At 44.5% G+C, this 24,174-nt stretch overlaps 1 protein-coding gene and 1 long non-coding RNA gene across 7 annotated transcripts in view; one reads left to right on the top strand and one right to left on the bottom strand.

Moving 5' to 3' along the window:
- Positions 1 to 8,138, bottom strand: part of LOC128113660 (uncharacterized) — a 98,657-nt gene extending 90,519 nt beyond the window's left edge. For all 3 annotated transcript variants that reach the window (XR_008219579.1, XR_008219580.1, XR_008219581.1), the window contains exons 1-2: positions 7,981 to 8,138; positions 6,803 to 6,885 (exon numbers count right to left, since the gene is read on the bottom strand). This is a non-coding gene — a long non-coding RNA (uncharacterized LOC128113660). The remainder of the gene's footprint in view (positions 1 to 6,802; positions 6,886 to 7,980) is intronic.
- Positions 8,139 to 8,213: 75 nt separating this feature from the next.
- The window catches only part of Fam169a (family with sequence similarity 169 member A), a 54,903-nt gene continuing 38,942 nt past the window's right edge, over positions 8,214 to 24,174 (top strand). The window contains exons 1-2 of one of the 4 annotated variants that reach the window (XM_052743492.1): positions 8,214 to 8,354; positions 16,342 to 16,424. In XM_052743492.1, coding sequence (XP_052599452.1) covers positions 16,407 to 16,424 — 18 coding nt within the window. In that variant the 5' untranslated portion in view covers positions 8,214 to 8,354; positions 16,342 to 16,406. Of the gene's footprint in view, positions 8,355 to 8,844; positions 8,964 to 16,341; positions 16,425 to 24,174 lie in introns of those variants that run through there. The other 3 variants (XM_052743493.1, XM_052743494.1, XM_052743490.1) reach the window with 3 other exon arrangements.

The following is a 24,174-nucleotide window of genomic DNA, read 5'->3' as shown; positions in this document are numbered from 1 at the left end:
GGAGGAAGGGGACCATTTTCCTCAGTGCTATAGCTACTCTCAAGGTGCCCTAGCTCAAGTAAATGACACCCTCTACACATGCTCATAAACCAACCCTAATTAAATACAGTGGGGCAAGGCTGGAGAGATGGCTCAGTGGTTAAGAGCACTGGTTGCTTTTCCAGAGGATCTGTTCCCAGCACCTACATGGTGTCTCACAACTATCTGTAACTTCAGTTCCAGGGAATCTGATGTCCTTTTTTGATCTAAATAGGCACCAGGCATGCATGTGGTACATATACATACATGTAGGCAAAACACACTTCTATACACACATTTAAAAAAAAAGTGCAAGAAGGTGTAGGCCACCGTGGTGTTGTATATCAGGTGTGTGTTCACTCGGGTCAGTGGAAAGAAGGCACAGAATACTCTAAGGATGATTTTAGCCTTTTCCAGCTGCAGGGTGGATTCCTCTCTCCTGACTGAACTCCGTTGCTTAGCAAAGGGCTTTTTTTTTTAATTGTTTTTGGTTTTTTTTTATTTTTTATTGTTTTTCACCTTTTTACAAGGTGAAAAAATTTACACCTTTTAGCAAGTTAATTTCCATATCCCAAAACCTCTTATCTAAGCTCCCCAAAGGGACAATGCCAAATGCAAATTCTCAGTGGAGAAATACCTGCGGTGTTCCTGTGAGGAAGAGAGGGTCTTCCTCAACCAAGTTTGCATAGGTTTTGCACCTTCTGAAAACTCTCTGACAAGATTCCCATAGAAAGTCCCGGGGAAACAAAAGGCAGACTAAAGCTAGTGGTTACCACTCAGGAATCACACCAGCTGTAGCTTTGTGGGAATTCTCCCCATGCTGTGGCCATGCCATCCCTGAGCAGATGTTACTGAGCAATCCACAAGGAGCCGCAAGCCAGGAGACTGTGCTCCTTCACAATCTCTGCTTCAGCCCCTGTCTCCAGGTTTGTGCCCTGACATGCCTCAGTGATGGACTGGGACCTGTGAGTTGCAAAAATGAAGTAAATAAATCCTTTCCTTTTCCCAGGCTGCTTTCCAGTCATGGCGTTTATCACAGAAATAGAAAGCTAACTAGGACACAGAGTGAAAGATAAAGATTTGAACTCTTGGTGGCAGTGGGATGCTAGCCAAAAGCTTGCCGATAACTCCTAGGAATGCTACAGCTCTGAGAAGTGTTACAAGTCCCACAGCTCTCAGGGGCTGAAGTAGCATCTCTCAGAAGAGATGGGTCTTGGAAGGCAGGAAACAGTAGAAGGAAGTCAGTCCTGAAGCAGGAACAAATTCTGTCTGTGGCATAGCATGGTTTTTTTTCGTTTGTTTATTTTTGCTTTTGTTTTGTTTTGTTTTGTTTAATTTTATGTGTATTGGTGTTGTGCCTGCATTTATGTCTGTGTGAGGGTGTCAGATCCTCTGGAACTGGAGTTACAGACAAGTGTGAGCTGCCGTGTGGGTGCTGGAAATTGAACCTGGGTCCTCTGGGAGAGCACACAGTGCTCTTAACTGCTGAGATATCTCTCCAGCCCCTAGCATGGTGTCTTAGAAGTCGAAGCAAGAGTCCCTCTGCAAGCAGCTACAAGCTAAATTGTGGAGGCAGGAGCAGTAGAAATGCAAGGACAGTGAGCCTTCTTCTCTTCCTCTTAAGAGTGGCTGGGTGCTATGCAAATGAGGTGTAAAATAAACACCAATCAGATGAAAGTCACTGTGACAGCTAATATTGTCAATTCAATAGGCTCTAGAGTCACCTGGGGGCTGGAGGGAGAGTTCAGGGGTTAAGAGTGCATACTGCTCTTACAGAGGACTCAAGTTCAGTTCTCAGCACTTGAGCAGATGGCTCACCATCTGTAACTCCAGCTCCACAGGATGGGAGTCTCTCTTCCGGCCTTGGCAGTCCTGCACTTACTTTTACCCCAACACATACCCCCCATACATAATTAAACAAATAAAAAGTAACGTAAAGTCTTTACAATCACCTAGGAGACACATCTCTGGACATTCCTGTGTGACTTTCTAGATTGGATTAATGGAAATGGGAAGACCCGCCCGGTGGGTGACACCATTCCGTGGGCTGGTGTCCCAGTCAAAATAAAAAGAAGTGAGCAGGGCACCTGACGTTTCCTGACTGTGGCTCCGATGTGAGCAGCCTCCAGAAGCTCCCGCTGCCTTTACTGCACTGCCACCATGAACCGAGTGAAACGAATCCTTTCTTCCTTAGTTGCTTTGGGAAGTATTTGGTTACAGCAACAGGAAACTAACTATGACAGTCACAGTTACCTTGTGTGTTCTGTTGGCTAAGGACCTGGCATGGTGATCACTTGTCCTGGTGCCTGGGTTTGCTCTCCAGCACCTATAGGACAGAGGGCAGGATGGGGAGAGGGAGCAAGAGAGAGCTTGCGAGGTAGTGCTCCAGATGCGCTCTATGGATAGTGTATTCCTTTTATAGTTAGGAGCTGGAAGGTTTGTCTTCCTCAGATACTAGGTGAGTACTGGGTTAATCCTGGAATTCGCCAGAAAAACCAGTCCCACCATTTTAGCCAAATTTGAGCAAGCTTTTATTAAAAATTTTAAATACTGACAAAGATGGAATTTGGTCAGGACCACTTCTGGAAAATTTCCTGCTGTGTGGCCTCGAGACACGTGTTGGCAGGGGCTTATATGGGCGAAACCCATAGGTCAGTATACTTTCCCATGAGACTTTGTTGTTATTTTCCAAGAACTACAACTCCTAGCATCCCAAGATGTTACCAACTCCTTGGTGGTGGTGGTGGTGGTGGTGGTGGTGGTGGTGGTGGTGGTAGTGGTGGTGGGGTATCTTCCAAGAACTACAATTCCCAGAATCCCATGAAGTTACCTGGTCCTTGGGCAGTTTAGGGGGTGTCTAACAACTGGAGCACTTATTCTGCAGATGGCCGTTTCCTACTTGTCTTGGTTTCTTTTCCTGTTGCTGTGATAAAACACCCAGACAAAAGCAACTTAAGGGGAAGAGGGTTTATTCTCGTTCACAGTTCCGAAGGATGCAGTTCATGCTGGTTGGGAAGAGACGGCCCGGGCTGGAAAGCCAGGGTGGCAGTGGGCTGGGTCGCCACTCTAAATCCACACTCAGGAAGCAAAGCGTGGACCGGAAATGGGTCCAATAATGAAGTTTCAAGGCCTAACCCCTGTGGTAGCCCCCACCCGGTACCAGGCAAGGGAAGGAAAGCAGGGAACAGTCACTCCAGCTGGTCAGTGCCCCCTACAGAATCCTTCCTTCCTCTCCCAACACATTCGAGCTTTGTAAGCCTCACTGCCCAGTAGTTGAAAGCACTCAATCAGAATGTGAATCACCATATAGAGGAGCCAAAATCGTCACGGTAGTGTAAAAAGCTCTGCACCATTACCTAAGCGAATATTCAGCAGATCCTGCTGGCGGGTACCACAGACCGCTTGCTGACAAAAGATGCCTTGGGATCCCATGTCTTTGAACCTGAGAGCCTGCAACTCCAAAAGTGACCCGCTTCTTCCAGCAAAGGTTCCACAGCCTTCCCAAACAGTGCCACCAACGAGAGACCAAATGTTCAAACATTCCACATTCAAACCACAACACCAAATATCGTAGCAAAATCAAAGATCAGCACATATTAGCTGGTGTAGTTACATAGGTATTTTTTCCGAGCTATGTGGGAGACAATAGCTGTGACTTTGAGTATTAACTTTGAGACAGGCAAGAGAGAGAAAGACAAGAAAGGAAGGAATGACCCCCATGGCAGCGTTAAATGGGAATGAGAAGCTGGGGGAGGGGAAGCCAGTGAGCTGGAGAGGTTTAGGGTAGGGGGCGGGGTGAGAGAGCAGAAGAGAGCCAGGATGCCAGCCTGGACCCTCTAACAGGTATTTGCTGTGCTGAGGGGGCCTGGAGGCCAGCGTGTGCTTTGGTATGCTAATAGGCACCTCCGTTAGCTTTCCTCCGGTTTATTTTGAACCTGACACCATGCTTCCAGGAGGCAGTCCTCTTCCTGCCCTGGCGAAATGAAAGACTACAAAAGCCAAGGCAAACGCCAGATGAGTCTATTCCTTTGTTTGTGGAGACTATGTAGCCTTGGCTGACCAGGATGGCTTGGAACTCACAGACACCTACCTGCCTCTGATTCCGGAGTTCTGGGATTAAAAGTGTGTGTCACCAACTCGCTAAAGTCTGTCCCTTTTTTTTTTTAATCAGAAAAAAAAAACCCACAACAAAGTAAAACAAAACAGGTCTTGGAAAGCTGTACCTATGAACCTATGACTCTTCTGGCTAAAATGACCGTGTAGCTATCGGAGCTGCAAGATGGGCCTGGGGGAGGAAAACAGTTTGAGTCGGGGGCGTTTTGCGCAGTTATTTCCTCTAAATTCAAACATTCTCTTCCGCAGGAAAGAGAGAGGCTCCTAAAACTCAGGAAGCTAAAGAGATCTACTTTCGAGGCCGATGAGATTTGCAAAAAAATTTCTCTCTAGGGCTTAAGGTAAGTCAGTAGGAGCAGTTGCTGGGGGAAAGGAGGGGGCCTGTTGGGTAGAACTGGCTTCTGGCCCGGCGTGCAGCTCCAGAAGTGCGGCAGTCACCCATGTACCTGTAAGTAACCCCAGTCAGCTCATCGCTTGACTTTGCAAACTAGGCCAGGGCGGGCTGGCTTCTCTGGTCTCTCGTTAGTGCCATAGCTGGGGTGAAGGGATGTTTGCCAGCTTTTCTCTGGAAGTCACACAGCCTCACACAGAACAAAATAGTGCTTTCAACAACCAAACAACCGAGCAAAACCCAAACTGGGAAGGGATGCTGCAGCGTCTACTACGGATGTAACCGTAGTTTATCTTTCATCAGCGATATTGACAGTACCAAAGATTATTCCTCTTAAATCCGAACTCGGTTTAACAGGGCTCTTACCCTTATCCTTAAAGTCTCATTAAACCTAGTCAAAGCTAAAGAACCAAGTGTATCTGGGTTTCTCAAACTGGTCCTATTTCCTGCTCTTCGGGTTCTTTTCTCTATCTTTCTCCCAGGGCACAGTTTCAAAGCTAGACTTGGAAATCAGAAACATGTCAGTCGTGGTTGACAAAGAAAACCCACTCACTCAAAACAAGGCTTTTAAGCCTGAGAGTGTTCTGTGATGTAAATGGGTGTTAACAGTCAGCTAGTTTACAGACCAGCCATGTTTATTTAGTTCTAGGAGGCTCTGTGGTCCCTCAGTCTCTCACCATGACTTAACTATATTAAAACATTAAATTAAACATTAAAATGAATCTCAAGCCTACCCTTTTTACAGTTTAGTGGACAAAGATGCTGATGAATATTTTCTGAAGAAATATGGTGCCTTTCCCATTCATGAAATAAATATAAATAAGACTTTTAATTGTTGGAACCCTCCTCTCCACTCAAAACAGTTTGGAGAGCTACTAGCCCTAAAAAGATGTGAGAAGAAATATGTGGTTTTCAAACACTAATAGATTCAGCACCAGAGGAAATCTTATGAAATTTTCTTTAAAATTATTTTTATTACAAATTTTTTATGAGTGTTTTGACTGCACATATGTATATGCACCACTTGCATGCCTGCTGGCCCATGGAGGCCCCCAGATCTTAGTAGTCCCCCAGATCTTAGCACAACTGACTCCATGGTGGAAGTAAAGGCCAGAAAACTCAGCACGTAGCCGGGTGGTGGTGGTGCACGCCTTTAATCTCAGCACTCGGGAGGCAGAGGCAGGCGGATCTCTGTGAGTTCAAGGCCAGCCTGGTCTACAGAGTGAGATCCAGGACAGGCTTCAAAACTACACAGAGAAACCCTGTCTCGAAAAAAAAAAAAAAAAAAAGAAAAGAAAGAAAAAAAAACTCGGGATATAGACAGCATCACCCGCCAAAACAAAAGCAAAGACCTAATCCATCAAAGTCCATAATTCTCGGAAGGTCTCTAAATGTGCTAACCTTGCTTTTTGGCTCTGTAGTTCCGATTCTGGTTAACTGTTCTTCTTAACTGAAGTGTGTCAACTCAGGATATTGTTTTTGTGCTTAAAAGCTCACCCGGAGAAAGGCTCTGAGCTACACTGGGTTCCCAAACGCCCCATGGAGTTGCCAGTGGGCTAACAAAGGCTTTCTATTGGCTCCCACCGGTATCTGAATGGTCTTCTCTGGGGATACCCCACAATAGTCAGGAGAGGGTGTTGGATCACTGGAACTATACGTGAGCTACCATGTGGGTGTTGAGAATTGAACCACATTCCCTGGAACAGCAGTAAGTACTCATCACTACTGAGCTCTCTAGAGGCCCCAGGGAATATTACACGTTTTCTAACCGAAGGTTTCATTTTTCCTTTGTTCCAAAATGAGAAATTTGTTCAAACAGGAAGAAACAGGGTATGTGACAAAATTCAATCACATGAAGAGAGTATAGAATTTTGCTTAAGGGAGTGTGCTGCTGTATGGCCAGGCTCATTAGCTGTGTAACCAGGAACAAATTACTCAGCTTTTCTGTATGCCTCAGTTTCCCCTAATGAAAATGGGAGTCACATTAGTGTGCACTGGGTCGATGATTATGATAATTTCCACAAAGAACAGCAGAGTGTAGAGCACTTATATCAGCAGCTAGAAACACGGGCCGTGATTTTACCCATTAGGAATTCTTCTTCCCCAGTGAACCTGATGGGCTAGCTCTGCTCTGGGTCACCTGCATCAGCAACCATCAAAGCTCAGAGCGTGGCAAGCTCGCCTAACTGAAGATAACTTCACTTATTCAGACATGTGCAGGATAGTGCTTTAGGTCTCAGCAGACAGAATGCTTGCCACATGAAAGAGGGCAGGGTTTACCTGTGTTCAAGCGGTCCTTGGACCCTTTCATGGGGCTAGAGCAGTTCTTCAGCTTTCTCAGTGGCCAGGCATTTGGGAGGTTCCTACAGATGGATAAAGTAATTAAAAAGCCGGTGGTTGCATTAGGCATCTGAAACACAAGCCAATGAATGCACTGACTAGGGGACAGTGTTAAGGCCCCAGAATCTATTTATTTCATCCCAGGGAGAGAGGGGTTCCAGAGCAGGAAGAACAAGTAACTTTCCAAAAGTGGCACCTGGGATTACCCTGGGGACTCCGCTCACAAACAGATCTAGAAAGGAAAACCCAGCAGTTTATATAACTTCATTCATTCATGAGTAGCTGTGGCTGGAACCCAACTATTCAAAATTCTTGCTCGGTTATTAATTCATTGTTAAGTTTCGCTAAAAATAGTAAATGTATATAATTCAAGATTTCTCGTGATAATTTATTATAAATAAACACTACAGACATGAGGTTGATTCTTACATGCAACTGGAGGTAGAAAAGGCCCATTTGTAAAAATCAGTGAGCGTTAAATAGATCTTTATGAAAAAGCATTCTTTGAAGGAGCAAGTAAGTAGTGAATCCTTAAAATGTTAGTGTCGTGATTAATAAACACTTCCCAGGAAATAGAAGGAGCAATTTCCAGTTTTTCTGAATGAGCCGAACCATAATGCCATTACTACTGGATGGTTTTATTTCTCAGAATTTACGTGAAATAGGAAGGGTCTTAAAAATCAAACACTATTGCTGTGCATCTTTATTAAATCTGTTTCTACTACAGCATGTCTTGCTTCAAAGAAGAATTACCATCCTTAAAATTCCCGTGAACTTATATCCCCACCCCCACTCCCCCAGAGTAGGGTGTCCTCAGGCAAGGGGAGGAGAGGATGGCGCAGGCCCTCTGGGGGCAGGTTAGTTTGTCACGTAGGAAAGGTCACCGCCGGGCCGCGATGGCTCCTTCTCGGCAGACCTAAAGTCGGGGCGTCTGCACGCTCCCCCTTCTCCCTGGCGCGGCCCTGGGTGGCCGTGGGGTCGGGAGGTGGCGAGAGGGGGGGATGGGGGGGATGGGGTGGGGATGGGGGGCCCGCGGCGTCCCCCAGGGTGGGCGAGCATCTCCTCAACTCCCTACGGGGAGCCGGCGAGCTGGGCGCGGGGGGCCCCCCGCGGCTTACACGCTTCTATTCCGGGCTAAGCCAAGGTCACTCTTCTAATTCCGCCCGCCCGCCCGAGCGAGCGAGCGAACGAACGAGGGAGCGAGCGAGCGAACGAACGAGGGAGCGAGCGAGCCGGGGCGCGCTGCGGGCGGGCGGGCGAGCCGTGCGGGCGGCGGCGGCGGCGGCCCTGAGGCGGGGCGGCTCCCGAGGCCGGCCGGGCGGGCGGGGGGATTCGCGGTGGGCGCGCCGCGGCGCCAGTGCGTCACGCCGGCGGAGGGACGGTGGGCTGCGGCCGGGCGGCGGCGGCGGCGGCGACGACGGCTACGACGACGGCGGGGACCGGCGGCTCATTCATTCGCGCTCCGCCTTCGGGCCCCCGCGGCGCGGCGGAGGTGAGTGAGTGCGCGCGGGGCGCGGCGCGGCGCGGCGGACGAGGCCCGAGCTGCGGCCGGGGAGTGCGGTGGGGTGGGGTGGGGTCGGGGAGGACCTCCGGCGGCGGCGGCGACGACCCCAGGTGCGCCGGCCTCCATTTTGTGTGAGGGAATGCCGCGCGCTCGCCTTCCCCGGGGGTCGCGGCCGCGGCGCCCGAGCTGCTCCCTCGCTCCCTCCCTCCTCCCGCCGTCCCCACCTGGAGCCGGGCGCGGTGGGGGTGGCGGTGGGGATTGGGGGTGCTCCCCCCGGCGGCCCCGCTTGCCGCTCCCGACTAGGTGCGGTGCGGAACGAGGCTCGGGCCTCCAGAATTCGGGTCACTGCGGTTCGTTCTGGTCCATCCTGCGGATCTCCGAGAGGCCTGGGCGGCCGGCCGGCCGGAGAGGGAAGGATGGAAGGACGGACGGACGGACGGACGGAGCCTCGAGTCAGTCCCCGGGGGTGTGTGGCTCTGGGGTCTGGATCACAGTGTCTAGACTGCGATGCGCGTGCCTGGGGAAGAAGGACGGAACGCACATTGCGCCCTCCTGGCAATGTTTACGCGGGGTATCTTATCCAAAGTAGATCCCCAGGTAAACCACCTGATGCCGGTCCTCCCCTTCCCCCCTTCAGGCCGTCCCTCTGCAAAACCCAACTGAAAACGCTGTGGAGATTGCGTAGGGGATTGGGAGAGGAGGGGCGCGCGGCTAAAAGATCGCCCAGAGGAAGGGTTTTAATATAACCCCCCCCCCCCCAGAATTATTGATTTCTCGTTTCCCAAGATTCTTGAGCATATAGTAATTCTTGTTTAAATTCGTTTTGTAAATGGGCTGTTTGAATGAGTTCTACCCTTGCCTTTGGTATTTTACCATTGCATCACAACAGGGATTAACATCTGGATCGCTGGTGGTTGTTGCATAATACATACATGTGAGCCCTGGAGGGACTTCTAATGGATCTGGGTTTGGTGTGCTTTAATTTTTTTTTTAAAGCACATCATTGGGTGTATAGGTATTCTGTTCAAACTCTATCTTGTTCTATGAAGTATTTGCATGATTTTTAATAACTAATATGGAATAGATTAGGCTCACATATTTATTTATCTACTTTTTTGGGGGTGGGGGTTTCGAGACAGAGTTTCTCTGTGTAGCTTTGCACATTTCCTGGAACTGACTCTGTAGCCCAGGCTGGCTTTGAACTTACAGAGATCCGCCTGGCTCTGCCTCCCGAGTGCTGGGATTAAAGGCGTGCGCCACCATCGCCCGGCACTATTTATCTACTTTTAACTGTTGCTTCTTTAGAATAGGGGAGAAAGGAACCTGAGAGGAGTTCATTAGTCATAAAACTTCAGTACAAATGAGAGTAAAATGAGTCCAGCATGCATAGAAATGGAGTGGCTGTCATTAGTGGTTTCCTCTTTAAATTTATGAAGAGGATCAGTTTGGTGAACCTAGATATAACCTATGTGAGTCTCCTTCCACACCAGTGATCATAAATCAAACTTGTACCTGTGTATTTTTTGGTTCTGAAAGATTTCTTGTTATTTTGATATTTGAAGTTGAGTCCAAATAGCTGTTGTGGTTTCCATCCTTTAGTATACCATGCATCCAATGAAGGGCTTGACTCTTCATCCAGTGAAGGCTTGACTCTTCATCCAGTGAAGGCTTGACTCTTCATCCAGTGAAGAAGACTTGACTCTTCATCCAGTGAAGGGCTTGACTCTTCATCCAGTGAAGACTTGACTCTTCATCCAGTGAAGAAGACTTGACTCTTCATCCAGTGAAGGGCTTGACTTTTCATCCAGTGAAGAGGGCTTAACTCTTCATTCAGTAAAAGGCTTGACTCTGATTTGTGAGAAAAAATACTGGTTGAATACTTTAGAAAGTAAAACATTTTCTGTTACCCTTATTGATAAATTAAACTTTTAAAAGCATCTAAACTGCTACCATATTAAGTACCATCCCCAGCAGCAGATCATGCTCTCCCCCCCCCCACCCAGACAGGGTTTCTCTGTGTAGTTTTGGTGCCTGTCCTGGATCTCACTCTATAGACCAGGCTGGCCTCGAACTTACAGAGGTCTGCCTGGCTCTGCCTCCTGAGTGCTGAGATTAAAGGCGTGCGCCACCACCACCCAGCACTTCTATTTTTTTAAACAAAGATTTATTCACTTATTATGTATACAGTATGTCTGCACGCCAGAAGAGGGCACCAGATCTTATTGTAGATGGTTGTGAGCCACCATGTGGTTACTGGGAATTGAACTTGGGACTTCTGAAAGAGCAGCCAGTGCTCTTGACCTCTGAGCCATCTCCCCAACCCCATGCTTCCTATTAAGGATGCTTGATTTATAGGCAGAATTATAGAGGGGAAAGGCCCCTAAGATACTTGAGTCTGTGTCTCAGGTGTAAGCCGGGGGACTCCAGGTGCCGAGTTTGGACCTATTAAAGGGAGATGAGGTTGTCTCTCCAGGGGCATGAACGTGAAATCCAACAGCTGCTTTTACTTTCACACTGATTGTGTTACTGTGTGAGTAGTTCCCTAATGGGAACAGTTGTGTTTAATTGAAGACTTTGGAAGTGATCTGGGGGTGCTTTTTTTTTTTTAATTTATTTTATGTATATGGTGCTCTATCTGCATTATATACCTGTAGGCCAGAAGAGGGCATTAGGTCCCATTATAGATGGTTGTGAGCCACCATGTGGTTGCTGGGAATTGAACTCAGGACCTCTGGAAGAGCTGCTAATGCTCTCCAGCACTGGGGTGTGCTTTTTATCTTGAAGGTTGCTTAAGATTTTCAGTGATAATGTTATCTAGTGGCAGAGAAATCAAAATGAAATGTTTCTCCTTAAGCTTTCAAGCCTGTGTGTACTGCCAATCAACTGCCTAAAAATGCAGAGTATTTACTTTAATAGGGATTTACGATGTAAAGGAACCAAGTAGTCAGTCAGGAGGTGGGACAGTATCTGTCAAGGGTGGTGTAGTAAAGATTGGTTAGGTAAGAGGTTCAGTGGATGGGCATGTTCCTCCCCATTTCTAAGACTTAGGAGTGTATGTGTGTTTAATGGTGTGGTTATTTTGTTCCGAGATGACGATCTTTTCAGACAGCATTGGGCTGTACTTCTTTTGTTTCTTTAAGCCTGGAGTTTAAGTTCTAAGTTAGGTATGCCTCATTTGTAGAAAGATAGTTTGCAGTTCTTTGAAAGACATTACTCGGGTGGAATTCATGAAGGGGGAAGGGTGTGATGATTTGAAGATAGTCAGGGAAAGGTTGAGAAATAATAATTGGAAAAATAATTGTTGGAGTTTTAGCGGAAGCCTAACCTTTTCCCTGGGCTAGAAGGATTTGAGGTTAGAACGCTATTTTGTTTAGTTTTAGACTACACCAAAGAAGGCTTTCATTTGTTAAGCAACCACTGGTGTCTCTTGTGTTGTAGGATGCAAAGAAACTGGCCATTTCATTGAGGAGTCTGTAGTGTGATGAAGCATTTTGAATTAAACCTTAAAAGTTCCTTAAAATACAAATATACTGCTCTTTTGAAAGTTTGAATTAGGAACAAATGAATTTATTTAGTAAACGTTTTCACAAAGTGCCATGTTTCACATCCTGCTTTGTTTGTAACTTTGAAAGTGTAAAAATAGTTCAGTTTGGAAAATTCATCATAGTTAGTACTTCAAACCAGACACTTGTCTAGGGGACAGAGACATAAATGTGCTATAATTCAGAAATTTAGTCTTACGATGGGACAGCCATTAAGTACTGTCCTGTAGTAAACTAAGCATGAGGATGTGGGACATACAAAAGGGGACATTCATTTTGGATTAATGAAGCCAGTACTTTACAAAATAATAATGGTTGAACTTGGTCCTGAATGATGGATGAGGTTTTTTTTTTTTTTTCCAAAAGTTTTTTTGAGATATAGAGCATGGTGAGACATGTTCGTAGCATTTGGAAGGATCCCTGAAGATGGATTGTGCAGAGGCCAGAGTTTAGTTGCTGGGAAAAAATGAGCATTGGGAAGAAGTATTGGTTTGGGTATCCAAGGAGAAAAGTTTTAAATGGCAGATTGGGTCTGGCCCATAACATGGTCAAGAGGAATAAGAATAAAAATGATTGATTGGATTTGGGAGGTTGCAATGTTTTTGGTAGCTGGAAAGTCAAGTAATATATAGACTAAAGAGCTTAGAGCCCAATTTAGGAATTAATCAGAATGGAAGGAAAGTCCTTTTGTTGTATATAATATACATTTTATATATATATATATACATATATCTCATTAGATAAAGTAATGAACTGTAGTAAAAGGGATTTCTAGAGGCCAAATCTCTCTCTCTCTCTCTCTCTCTCTCTCTCTCTCTCTCTCTCTCTCTCGCTCTCTCGCTCTCTCGCTCTCTCGCTCTCTCGCTCTCTCGCTCTCTCGCTCTCTCGCTCTCTCGCTCTCTCGCTCGCACAGAAACACAGTGTTTTTAAGCTTCGATTGGTTCCAGATATATCTGATGAGCTTATGCTGACACTACACAGTACTCATTTTTCAGTAAGATTTCACAGTGAAGGCAAAGAGGCAGAAGTTTGAGCTTGGACTTTGCTTGGTTGTTGTCTGTCTGTCTGACTTTTGTTAAGATATTCAGTCTTCCCAGTCCTCAGTGTCCTCAGCTGTGAAAGCGTCACTGGTTAGTGACTTTACTTTGACAAAATCCCTGCCAGAAATAACTTGAAGGAAACGAGTTTGATTTGGCTGCTAGTGTCACAGGATACTGTCCGTCCCCGCATGGAAAAATGCAGCGCTGACTATGGTGGAGCTTTTGGTAATTGCTTCTCTTACCTTGGCAGATGAGCAAGTAGAGACATTGAGACTCTACAGACCCTCAGTCTGGTCTCCAGCTAGGTCCCACAACCTCCCCAAAGAGTGCCACCAGCTGGGGACCAGATTTTAAACCACATGAGCCTGTAAGGGACATTTCAGGTCCAAACCATAATGGTGATAACACACCTAGCTAGAAATGCCACGGACTAATTACATGGGATGACAGACCTAAGGAAAGTTAGGATGATTATCATCAATGAAATTAGGGTGGTTCTTAATATGTAGTTCAGTGAACCTTACTCTTTTCTCCTTTTTATTAAGTCCCAGCGTGTACCCCCGTAGGACATTTTCTTGAGATTCATTAAAGCAATAATTTACTTTTTAAGAAAATGCTTAATTTTTATTTTATGTGCATTGGTGTTTTGCCTGCATGTGGGTCTGTGTGAGGGTATCAGATTCCCTGGAACTGGAGTCACAGACAGTTGTGAGCTGCCATGTGGGTGCTGGGAATTGAACTCAGGACCCCTGGAAGAGCAGCCGGTGCTCTCCACTGAGCCATCTCTCCAGCCCCTTACTTTCTTATTTTAAAAATTGTATCCCAGCACTCGGGAGGCAGATCCAGGTGGATCTCTGTGAGTTCAAGGCCAGTCTGGTCTACAGAACAAGATCCAGGACAGGCACCAAAATTACACAGAGAAACTCTGTCTCGAAAAAAATACAAAAAGCAAAACAAAATAAAAAAATTGTGTTTTATCTATCTTGTGTCAACCAAAGCTTTTGATTTCTATGAGGAAAAGTATAAACACAATGTTGATAGAATTCTGATTAAAAAAACAAAAGCCTTCCATTTTCATTAGTATATATATTGATGTGGAGGAAATATGAGTTTTTTGAAATTGAAAATAAATCATATTGGTCATTTTTATGCCTCCTGTACCCTGAAGTGCCTGTTTTCTTATTTTAGAGTAAATAAAAAAATTTAAAATAAAAATGTTGATTAATTGAAAAAAATGGTTTCATTTATGACATATGCACTATGTACTTTGTTCAGACTCATTCCCTCCCTCCTTGGATCCCCATCCTTTTAGGCCCCCGCCCCCCACTTTCATGTCTTCTTTGCAACAGGGTCTCAATATGTAGAACACTTGGAACACTGTATAGACCAGGCTGGCCTCAGACTCACAAAGATCCTACGTCTCTGCCTTCTAAGTGCTGGGGATTAAAAGTGTATGCAACCATGCCCACCTTGTGTCTTTTTAAGATAAAGATTGCATGGCTGAGAGGAAACACTGTTTATCTTTTTGAGCCTGGCTTATTTTACCCAGTGTCATCATTTCCAGTTCTATCCATTTTCCTGCAGATGAGGAGAATTCATTCTTCTTTATGGCTGAGTAATACCAATTTGTGCATATAGACCACATATTCTTTACCCATTCATTTGTTGGTGGATAGGGAGGCTGATTCCGTAAATAGGTTATTTTAAATAGAGCTGTAACATGTATGGGTGTGTAGGTCTCTGTGTGGTATGCTGACACAGTCCTTTGGGTATATACCCAGGAATTGCTGGCATGCCAGGATCGTATGCGATGGTTCTCTGTTTTCTTCAGGAATCTCGCACTGATTGCCATAGTGGCTGTACCAGTATATTCCCACCAGTGGTAAGCCCTCTGCATTCTCCCCAGCGTTTGTCGTTTTATTGGTGATGCCCTTTCTGACCAGAGTGGGGTGGGATCTCAGTGTGGGTTTGTTTTGTCGTTTTATTGGTGATACCCTTTCTGACCGGAGTGGGGTGGGATCTCAGTGTGGGTTTGAATGTGTCGTTTTATTGGTGATACCCTTTCTGACCAGAGTGGGATGGGATCTCAGTGTGGGTTTGTTTTGCACTTCCTTTATTGGCTTTAGTTCTACTATTTACACTCACAATTGGAAAACACAGCTAAATGCTGAGCACCATGGCTCACACCTGTAATCCTAGCATTTAGGAAGCTGAGGCAGGAGGATGGCTGTGAGATTGAGGCCAGCCTTGGCTTCATAGTGAGTTCTAGATTAGGTTGGGCTGCAGAGTTGAGATCCTTTCTCAAAAAGAAAGAAAAGGAAATATAGCTAATGTCAGCAAAAAACATTGACATTTTGGATGTCCTGATTCTTGGGTTTGAATACATAAAAGTATTTGCTGTTGATTTAAAACCAAGAAAGTAGAGTTAAAGCTAGTCAGTATAGGTTTTGTTTGGAGGGGGTGGAGACATCTCAGTGGTTAAGAGTATGTACTGTTCCTGTATTCTAGTACTCTCTTCCAACTCACAACTGCCTGTAACTCCAGCTCTGGATCCAGTGCTTCTGGCATCTGTGGGCATCTACACATTACACACACACATACACACACACACACACACACACACACACACACACACACACACACACACAATACATATTTTATATATATATATATATATATATATATATTAGAAATAATGACAGAATTTATTCACTTTACTATTCAACAAATTTGGTTTTTCGAGACAGGGTTTCTCTGTGTAGCTTTGCGCCTTTCCTGGATCTCTGTAGACCAGGCTGGCCTCGAACTCACAGCAGTCAGCCTGCCTCTGCCTCCCAAGTGCTGGGATTAAAGGCGTGCGCCACCACCGCCCGGCTCAACAAATTTTTTTACTGTAACATCTTGATCTGGGCCACTATGTAAATAAGATTTCATCTTGACACAATGGGATTCTGTGTGGAAAGATGTGTGACATACCTTTGTTTGGGGTCCTACTCTGGCACTTTGATTGAGGGCAGGTGTTGTTTTTATTTACTTATTTATTTATTTTTGGGAGCATGTCTCACTGTGTTTTCCAGATTGATTTTTTTTCTTTTCTTTCTTTTTTTTTTCAGTTATTTTTTTTTAATGTTTTTGTTTTAGCTAAGCCTTGGGACATTAATCCTCATATGCAGATTGTTAAAGCAGGAAACTGAAGGTAGGGTCTGAATTCCCAAAGCTAAATGACTTAATGTCCTGGAACTCACTATGTAGACCAGGCTGGCCTCAAACTCCCAGAGATTCACCTGCCTCTACCTCCTAAGTGCTGGAATCAAAGGCATGCACCACTATACCCAGCTACAATCTGCTTTCTTTCTTTCTTTCTTTTTTTTTTTTTTTAAACATATTGATTAGATTCTGGGATACAGAAGAAACCTATCTTCATCTGGGATACAGAAGAAACCTATCTTCGAAGAGCTATGTTTTACTTAAGTTGTGTAAGTGAGATTCCTATTCATTTTCCCCTTCACTGTTTGATTTACAGCAGACATTTTTCTATAGGCTAATCCATAATCTAAAAAGATTTTAGCCTCCCATCCTGAAAGTATAGCCAGCATATTCTTTCATCAGCTTGATATGGTACAAATTCTTATCCTAATAGTGAAATGTTTCACTGAAGCTTGCCCAGTGATTGGGCAAAACCAAAACTTATAAGCCACAGTCATCCTTGGGTCCCTCCTGCTAGGTAGCCTCCCTGGATCTGTGGGTTGCAGTCTGATTGTCCTTTGCTTTATACCTAGTATCCGCTTATGAGTGAGTACATACCATCTACACATTATACACACACACACACACACAAAAAAAAACAAAAACAAAAAACCAAAAAAAAAACCACCAAAAAACACGATATATATATTTTTTAATTGCCTGGAGAATATTAACTTTTTCTGTACCCTCATCCTGTAAGAATGGGGGTACAAAAGCATAGTGTAGTTAATAAAACAATTGATGTGGATTTACAGTCTTGTGCTGGATAGTTTTATGTCAGCTTGACACAATCTAAAGTTATCTTCGAGGAGGGACCCTCAATGAAGAAATGCTTCCATAAGATTGGGCTGTGTGCAAGGCTGTAGGGCATTTTCTTAATTAGTGATCGATGGGGGAGGGCCCAGCCTATTGTGGGTGGTGCCATCCCTGGGCTGGTGGTCCTGGGTTCTATAATAAAGCAGGTTGAGTAATCCAGAGGGAGCAGGGCAGTAAGCAGCACTCCTCCGTGGCCTCTGCATCAGCTCCTGCTCCCAGATCTTCTCTCTCCCTGTTTGAGATGCCCTGACTTCCTTCAGTGATGGACTGTGGATGTGGTAACGTAAGCCAAATACACCCTTCCCTTCTCAAGTTTGCTTTTGGTCATGGTGCTTCATCACAGCAATAGTAATCCTAACTAGAATAGAAATTGGTACCAGGATTATGGGGTATTGCTATGACAGACCTGGCCATGTGTTTTTGTGGGAGGATTGTGGAAGGACTTTGGAACTTTGGGCCAGAAAAGCCATTGAGTGTCAAAGCTTGATGAGCTGTTCTGTGGGAGCTTGGAAGATTAAAAATGCTGAGAGCCGTGCAGAGGATGAAAGCCTAGCTTGTGAAGTTTCAGAGGGAAGCCAAGACTACTGGGCAATTTTCATGAAGGATCTGTGGTGTCTAGTCAACTGGAGTTGAAGAATCAGAGACCAGAGCCAGTGAAGTAAAACCTTTGCTTTGCTGGAACAAAAATGTCGGTCAGCTGGGGCTGAAGATAAGAAGAGACCAGCATCGGGGGCTGCGGAGATGGCTCAGAGGTTAAGAGCGAGCACTGGCTGCTCTTCCAGAGGACCTGAGTTCACACTGTGGCTCACAACCATCTGTAATGAGATCTGGTGCCCTCTTGAGCCATGCAGGCAGAGCACATAATAAAAAGAAGAGAGCAGCAGCATTGAGGTGGAGTCTTCTGGGAAGTGTTTCCTCCGGTCAGCACACAGAAGCTGGACTCCAGAGGTGGCCAAGGTTGTACTTCGTGATGGCAGGAGAATGTGACAGTGTAAGAGTCACCCAGCCTGTGCAGTGTGGTTCCCAGCTTTTGTAAGCTGTCACCATGCTGGGGTGGCTTTGGTGATGCGGCTGTCTTTGAGTCATTTCTGCTCCTCTAACTGACCCAATAAAACTCACTGGGTCACCAAGTGGGACCTTTGGTAATACACATGCTTTGGTCTGTTGTGGGCTCCCTATCTAGGGTGGGTAGAGTGGTGTGTGTGTCTGTGTTTGTGTCTGTGTCTGTGAGTGTGTTGTGTTTGTGTGTCACGCAATACTCAGGTTAGCCTCAAACTTAACCATGTAACTGAGGATGCCTTTGAACATCCGGCTCTCCTGTGTGTACTTGGAAAGTGCTGACATTACAGACGTGTGTCACCAGATCCACTTATGCGATGCTGAAGATTGTATCCAGAGCTTTGTATGTGCTAGTCAGATACCTTACCAACTAAGCTACAGCCTCTGGCTTAAGGTTTTGTTTTTGTTTTTTCTTTTTTCTTTTGGGTTTGAGACAGGGTTACTCTGTGTAGCTTTAGCTGTCCTGGAACTCACTCTAGACCAGGCGGGCCTTGAACTCACAGAACTCGCAGAAATCCGTCTGCCTCTGCCTCCCAAGTGTTGGGATTAAAGAAGTCTGCCACTATTGCCCCTTTTCTTTTCTCAATTGTGAGCTAACCATCTAAAAATTCTGAATACAGTATAAGAATTATTGGAAGTCTAAGGAAACTACATTGCAAGGTTTAAAAAATTATCATCTTAGGAATGATCGAATAGTATGGTTATTACAGTCTATAATAATTGTGTTGTATTTAGGTACATTGTGGTTTTTGCTGGCCTTTTGTTTTGACCTGGGCACCTGGCCAGCAAGTTAAAAGCTTCTGTAGACTGATTGCCTAGGTTAAGAGCCTGGCTCTACTTCTAGCTGTGAGAGCTTGATCAGCTTGCTTATTATTCCGGCCTAAGACTCATTTGGAAAATGTATATAAAATATCTGCTTCTTGAGTCATTTTGAGAAACAAATGAGATAATATATATAGGATGTGTAGCACAATACCTGGTACATGGTAAATAACAAGTGCATTCTGAGCTTAAAAATAATTATAAATGAAAATTTGGGGACACCACCTCATTGTAAATCCAGACTTCTCTCTTTCTAGCTTCTATTTCCAAGTAAGCGCTAGTGTTTTGAAGGAAAGTAAGCAAGTTACTAATTAAAAAGGACATCAAAAATCATTTGATCAATTCTCAGTTTTTAATGTGTATGAAGAAATAGGTTTTACTTTTCTAGAGTTTTGAGCTTGATAGATTAGACAAATGAGGAAAAATGAATCCCATTGCCATATGTTACATATTACAAGAACCTGCACCTGCAGATACAACCTTTCTCAGGTCAACTGTTGAAAAACCTAATTGCCCCTGCACTGATCATGCCCAGACCTTTTCTTATTATTCCCTAAACAATACAATTTAACAACCATTTATACAGCATTTACATTTTTCAGTATAATAAGTAACCAGAGATGGTTTAAAGTCTGCAGAAAGATGTGCACAGATAATCTCCAAATGCTGTGGCATTTCATACAAGAAAGTTGAATGTCTGGATTTTTAGGCTGGGAATGAGTCCTGGAACCAATCTACCATAGATTCTAAAGGACAACTATCTATGCACAAGATACTGTTAGCATCCCTTCAACTTGTCTCTCTGTTCGGTTCTTCCAGTGAACCACCCTGCATATAGCTGCTGGGTAAACTGTCTTTAAACATATCCTTGACTGTCTTCCCTGCTCAGAGTTGCTTAATGGCTTTCTGCTAATGTGTCAAATAAGGTCTAGGATTGTGTAAATATAGTATTTATGGTGCTTTGAATAGGAATGGCCCCCATAGGCTCATATATTTAAATGCTTGGTCATTAGGGAGTGGCACTACTGGGATTAGGAGGTATGGCCTTGCTGAAGGAAGTGTGGACTTGTTGGAGGGAGTGTGGCATTGGAGGTGGGCTTTGGTTTTCAAAAGCTCAAGCCAGGCCCAGTGGCTCTCTCTTCCTGCTGCCTTCAGATCCAGATGTACAGCTCTAAGCTACCATGTCTTTCTGTGTGCCGCCATGCTCCCTGCCGTGACGATAATGGACCAAACCGCTGAAACTGCAAGCAAGCCCCAATTACATGCTCTCTTTTTGTCAGAGTTGCTGTGGTCGTGATGTCTCTTTCACAGCAATAGAAAACTAAGACAGTATTCTTAGTCTGCTGTTGCCTGACCTCAGTTTATTTTTCTGCATTTCTACTCCCACTTGCCTTTATGTCCCTTAACTGGCTTGCTAAATCCAATTGCTTGCCATTCTCTCTGCTTTCTGGGTTCTGTCTGCAGCTCTCTCCCTTCTTTTTGAGGCTGTCATTCAAAGACTATTTTCAGAGATCATTTCTACAGTTCATTACATATTTTCATTTAGTCATTCAGTTGCTCAGATATGTTTTGAAGTTATGCAGGAAACATACTACTACCTGTAATCTCTTCCTATGGGCCTGATGTTAGTGAGAAATAAGGGAATATTTTTTCTTGCTTACATGGTAAGTAAGTTCATGTGTGTTTGCAAGAGCAGGTGTGTACATAGGACTGTGGCTCTAAAATGAGGAGTGCAGAAGCCTGAACAGGAGAGGGAAATGCCCAGGCTGTGGGTTAAGTGTCTGTACGGAGTGGGAACCCTTGGCTGTGTTCCTTAGTGTGTTAGCTTTATGTCACTGTGGCACAATGAGATAATAGCTTAAAAGAGGTTCATGGCTTAGAGGTTCCAGTCTGTGGGTGCTTAACTCCATGCTGAGTTATTGATGAGGCAGTGCATCATGGGTAGAGTAAAGCTGATGCCTTTGGCAACAGAAAAGGAGCTAAGGTCCCACTGTTTCCTTCCAGGGCATTCCTGCTTCTGGTGACTTAACTTCCTCCTGCTAGGCCCCGCCTCTTAAAGGTTCCCCCAGTGGCCAAGAGTGACACAGGCTGAGTACCAGGCCTTTAACACCTGGGCCTCTGCAGAGGCCCTTCCCCAACTCTAGCCATTTAGCGCACACATTAGAGAGGAGGAGTGGAGGATGGTGGTCATTGTGATATTTCATGAATAGACCAAGATTAAGCACTGAGTTTTTTGTTTTACTTGTGAACTAGATAAAGTTTCTTTACGTTTAACACAATCTTTGTGTGTGGGGGAGAGAGGACTGCTCTCGGTGCGCACACCTTTAATCCTAGCACTCGGGAGGCAGAGCCAGGTGGATCTCTGTGAGTTCGAGGCCAGCCTGGGCTACAGAGTGAGTTCTAGGAAAGGTGCCAAAGCTACACAGAGAAACCCTGTCTCGAAAAACCAAAAATAAATAAATAAATAAATAAAACAAACAAACAATCTTTGTGGTTCTAAATGAGTCAAATGTCTGTGGTATTTTGTGTTAAAGATAGTGGCAACCCTAAGTGATTATTGTTTGTACTCCTGTTTTACAGAACTAGTATTGAGACAGGCTGTGCTGAAACCCAGCAGCTTTAATAAATCCCAGTAAAATCAGATGTGCTTATGTGGTAGAGAAACAAACATAAAACAAAGAGTCTTAGGTTTAATATTGAAATGAACACTGCTTTATGGCATTCACTTAAGTACTTTCTCTGCGCTTTGTAAATTGCTTCTTTGAGGTTATAGGCAGTGTTGAGTAATCATCATGGAGCACTGGAGTTGCTGATGTCCTTAAATACACTTAAATACATGCTGTACTTACATAGTATATAGTATATGTACTTATCTAGTACAGCATGTATTTAAGTGGAAGCTTCAGTTGTGGGTCATGTCTTTTGGATTTAAGATCATTTGTTAGACTTTGTAATGTGTCGGAAGTGTACAAGGTGTTCTCTGTATCTTGCTCATAGTGTTGACTTAGTAAGGAGGATTTACCAGCCACTCCTGGGGATAGTCTTTATTTTGTTTTTATTTTGGTTTTTGAGACAGGGTTTCTCTGGATAGCCTTGGCTGTCCTGGAACTCACTTTGTAGACCAGGCTAGCCTCGTGGCCTCAAACTCACAGAGATCCACCTGCCTCTGCCTCCTGGGTGCTGGGATTAAAGATGTGCACCACCATCGCCCAGCTGGGGAGAGTCATTTAGTGTTTGTGTTCTGACTATTCAGCACCTTTCAAACATCTTTGAATCTCATTTCAGCCACATGAATCCTGCTTTGCTTCCACCACAGTACCCCAAATTCATATTCTGCCTTCTTTAGTGCTAGGATGTAGACACAGCCTGTTACCACATACGTTCAAGAGAGGCTGGGCTACAGAGTGAGCCGAAGGAGGAAGGCTCTGAATGTAGTCTGTGGTCTTGTGTTCTTCCTTAGGGTGGTTCTTCATCAGGGTTCAATACTGTTAACAATACAGTATGTATTTTCAGATTTTTATATATACATTTATGTTGATACTCTTCATAATTTTTAAAATATATATGCAGGTAGGCTTTTTTAAAAAAGGAATTTGGCATTTTTTTGATGTTTATTTTTCCTGTTTGAAAAAATTCTGTTCGTGTCCTTTGTCAAAGTTTATGCATTTTAGCTTTAAAAATTCTTTGTTGTCTATATTAGTGGATTAGCCCTTGTGGATTATGGGTCAGACTGATTATAATTTGCCTGTGACTTTTCTGTTTTTAGATACCAATTTAAGTTTTTTTGAGTTGGCGTTTTAGTGTTGCCAGACTGGCCTCAAGCTCTGAGCTCAAGGGGTCCTCATGCCTCCCTAGTAGCTGATCTCACAGGCAGCCACAGCTCAGTGCAGATGCAAGCCTTTTCATACATGCTCAGCTAGTCACAGTTTATTTCTGCCCCAACAGAGGTTCTTTCCTTCTGCATGTTCAGATCTTTAGTTGTTGCCCAAGGTTATGAACTAAATCCTGTCAGTTTGGCTCTAGGGCACATGACATGAACCAGTGTAGACCCAATAGCATACAATCATGTTCAAATGATTCCTAGTGCCAAGGATTTTCTAGGACATGAAGAGAGAATTAAACTTTCTGTTAGAATATTTCTTAATTTTTTGTTTTGTTTTGGTTTGGTTTTTTCAAGACAGGATTTTTCTGTAGTTTTGGTGCCTGTCCTGGATCTCGCTCTGTAGACCAGGCTGGCCTTGAGCTCACAGAGATCCGCCTGGCTCTGCCTTTCATGTGCTGGAATTAAAGGCATGCACCACCACCGCCCGGCTGAAAGTATTTTTGAAAAGAGTGTTTATATTTAATACTTTCTTGATAGGTGCTTTCAGGGTCCCTGACACCTAAGGTTGGAGAGATGGTGCAGCATTGTCATTGAAAGAACAAGTATTGACTCCTTACTGGTTGTATGCCCTTGAAAAAGAAATGGTGGTTTTAGTTTCTTTATATGTCAAATGAATACAAGTGTCTACTTTCGGGTTTGCGGTACAGCTATTGGAGACAGCAATATAAATCTTTAAGGACCGTATTTATTTAAGATCCTATCTACCTGTCTACAAACTTAGAGGTAGTCATTACCCAAATGTGAGCAAATCTTTGACATGTAGGGAGTCAAGGGCTTTCTGAGCACTGTCAAGGACCACTTAGATGTGGTGGTGGTGGTAGTAGTAGCTTTTTTTTTTTTTTTTTTGGTTTTTCGAGACAGGGTTTCTCTGTGTAGCTTTGCGCCTTTCCTGGATCTCGCGCTGTAGACCAGGCTGGCCTCGAACGTACAGAGATCCGCCTGCCTCTGCCTCCCGAGTGCTGGGATTAAAGGCGTGCACCACCACCGCCCGGCTAGTAGTAGCTTTTTAAGTTACTCATTATTTGCACACTCAACTTCTCAGCTCTCTGAGTAAAGGCGACTGTTTGGATGCAACTTGGGCATCTAGGACTCAGCCTGTGGAGAGCAAGGGGCCCAGAATCAAAAGATGTAAGGCAGAGAGATCAGTTGAAATGATGTAGTACAGGTCTTGTGCTGGTTAGGGAAGGAAATTGGGGATAAAAGGGAGGAGTTAAAGAATCACAAGGTTAGAAACTGGCTTTTGTGTGAAGTTGAGAGTGTTGCCGATTGGTACCTAGAAATCTAGCCTGCTCTTGAAGAAGAAATCATTGTGAGTCAGGACAGGGTTATGACTTGGATTGGTGGAGATAATTGTTTTCTCAGAATTTACCCCTCAAGTGTTTGTGCTTTGATTTGGGATC

Source organism: Peromyscus californicus, unplaced genomic scaffold, assembly GCF_007827085.1.
Source record: "Peromyscus californicus insignis strain IS unplaced genomic scaffold, ASM782708v3 Scaffold_18__1_contigs__length_77618521, whole genome shotgun sequence".
NCBI lineage: Eukaryota > Metazoa > Chordata > Mammalia > Rodentia > Cricetidae > Peromyscus > Peromyscus californicus.
Note: the sequence above shows the minus strand (reverse complement) of the source record. Positions and strands in the feature narration are given on the sequence as shown.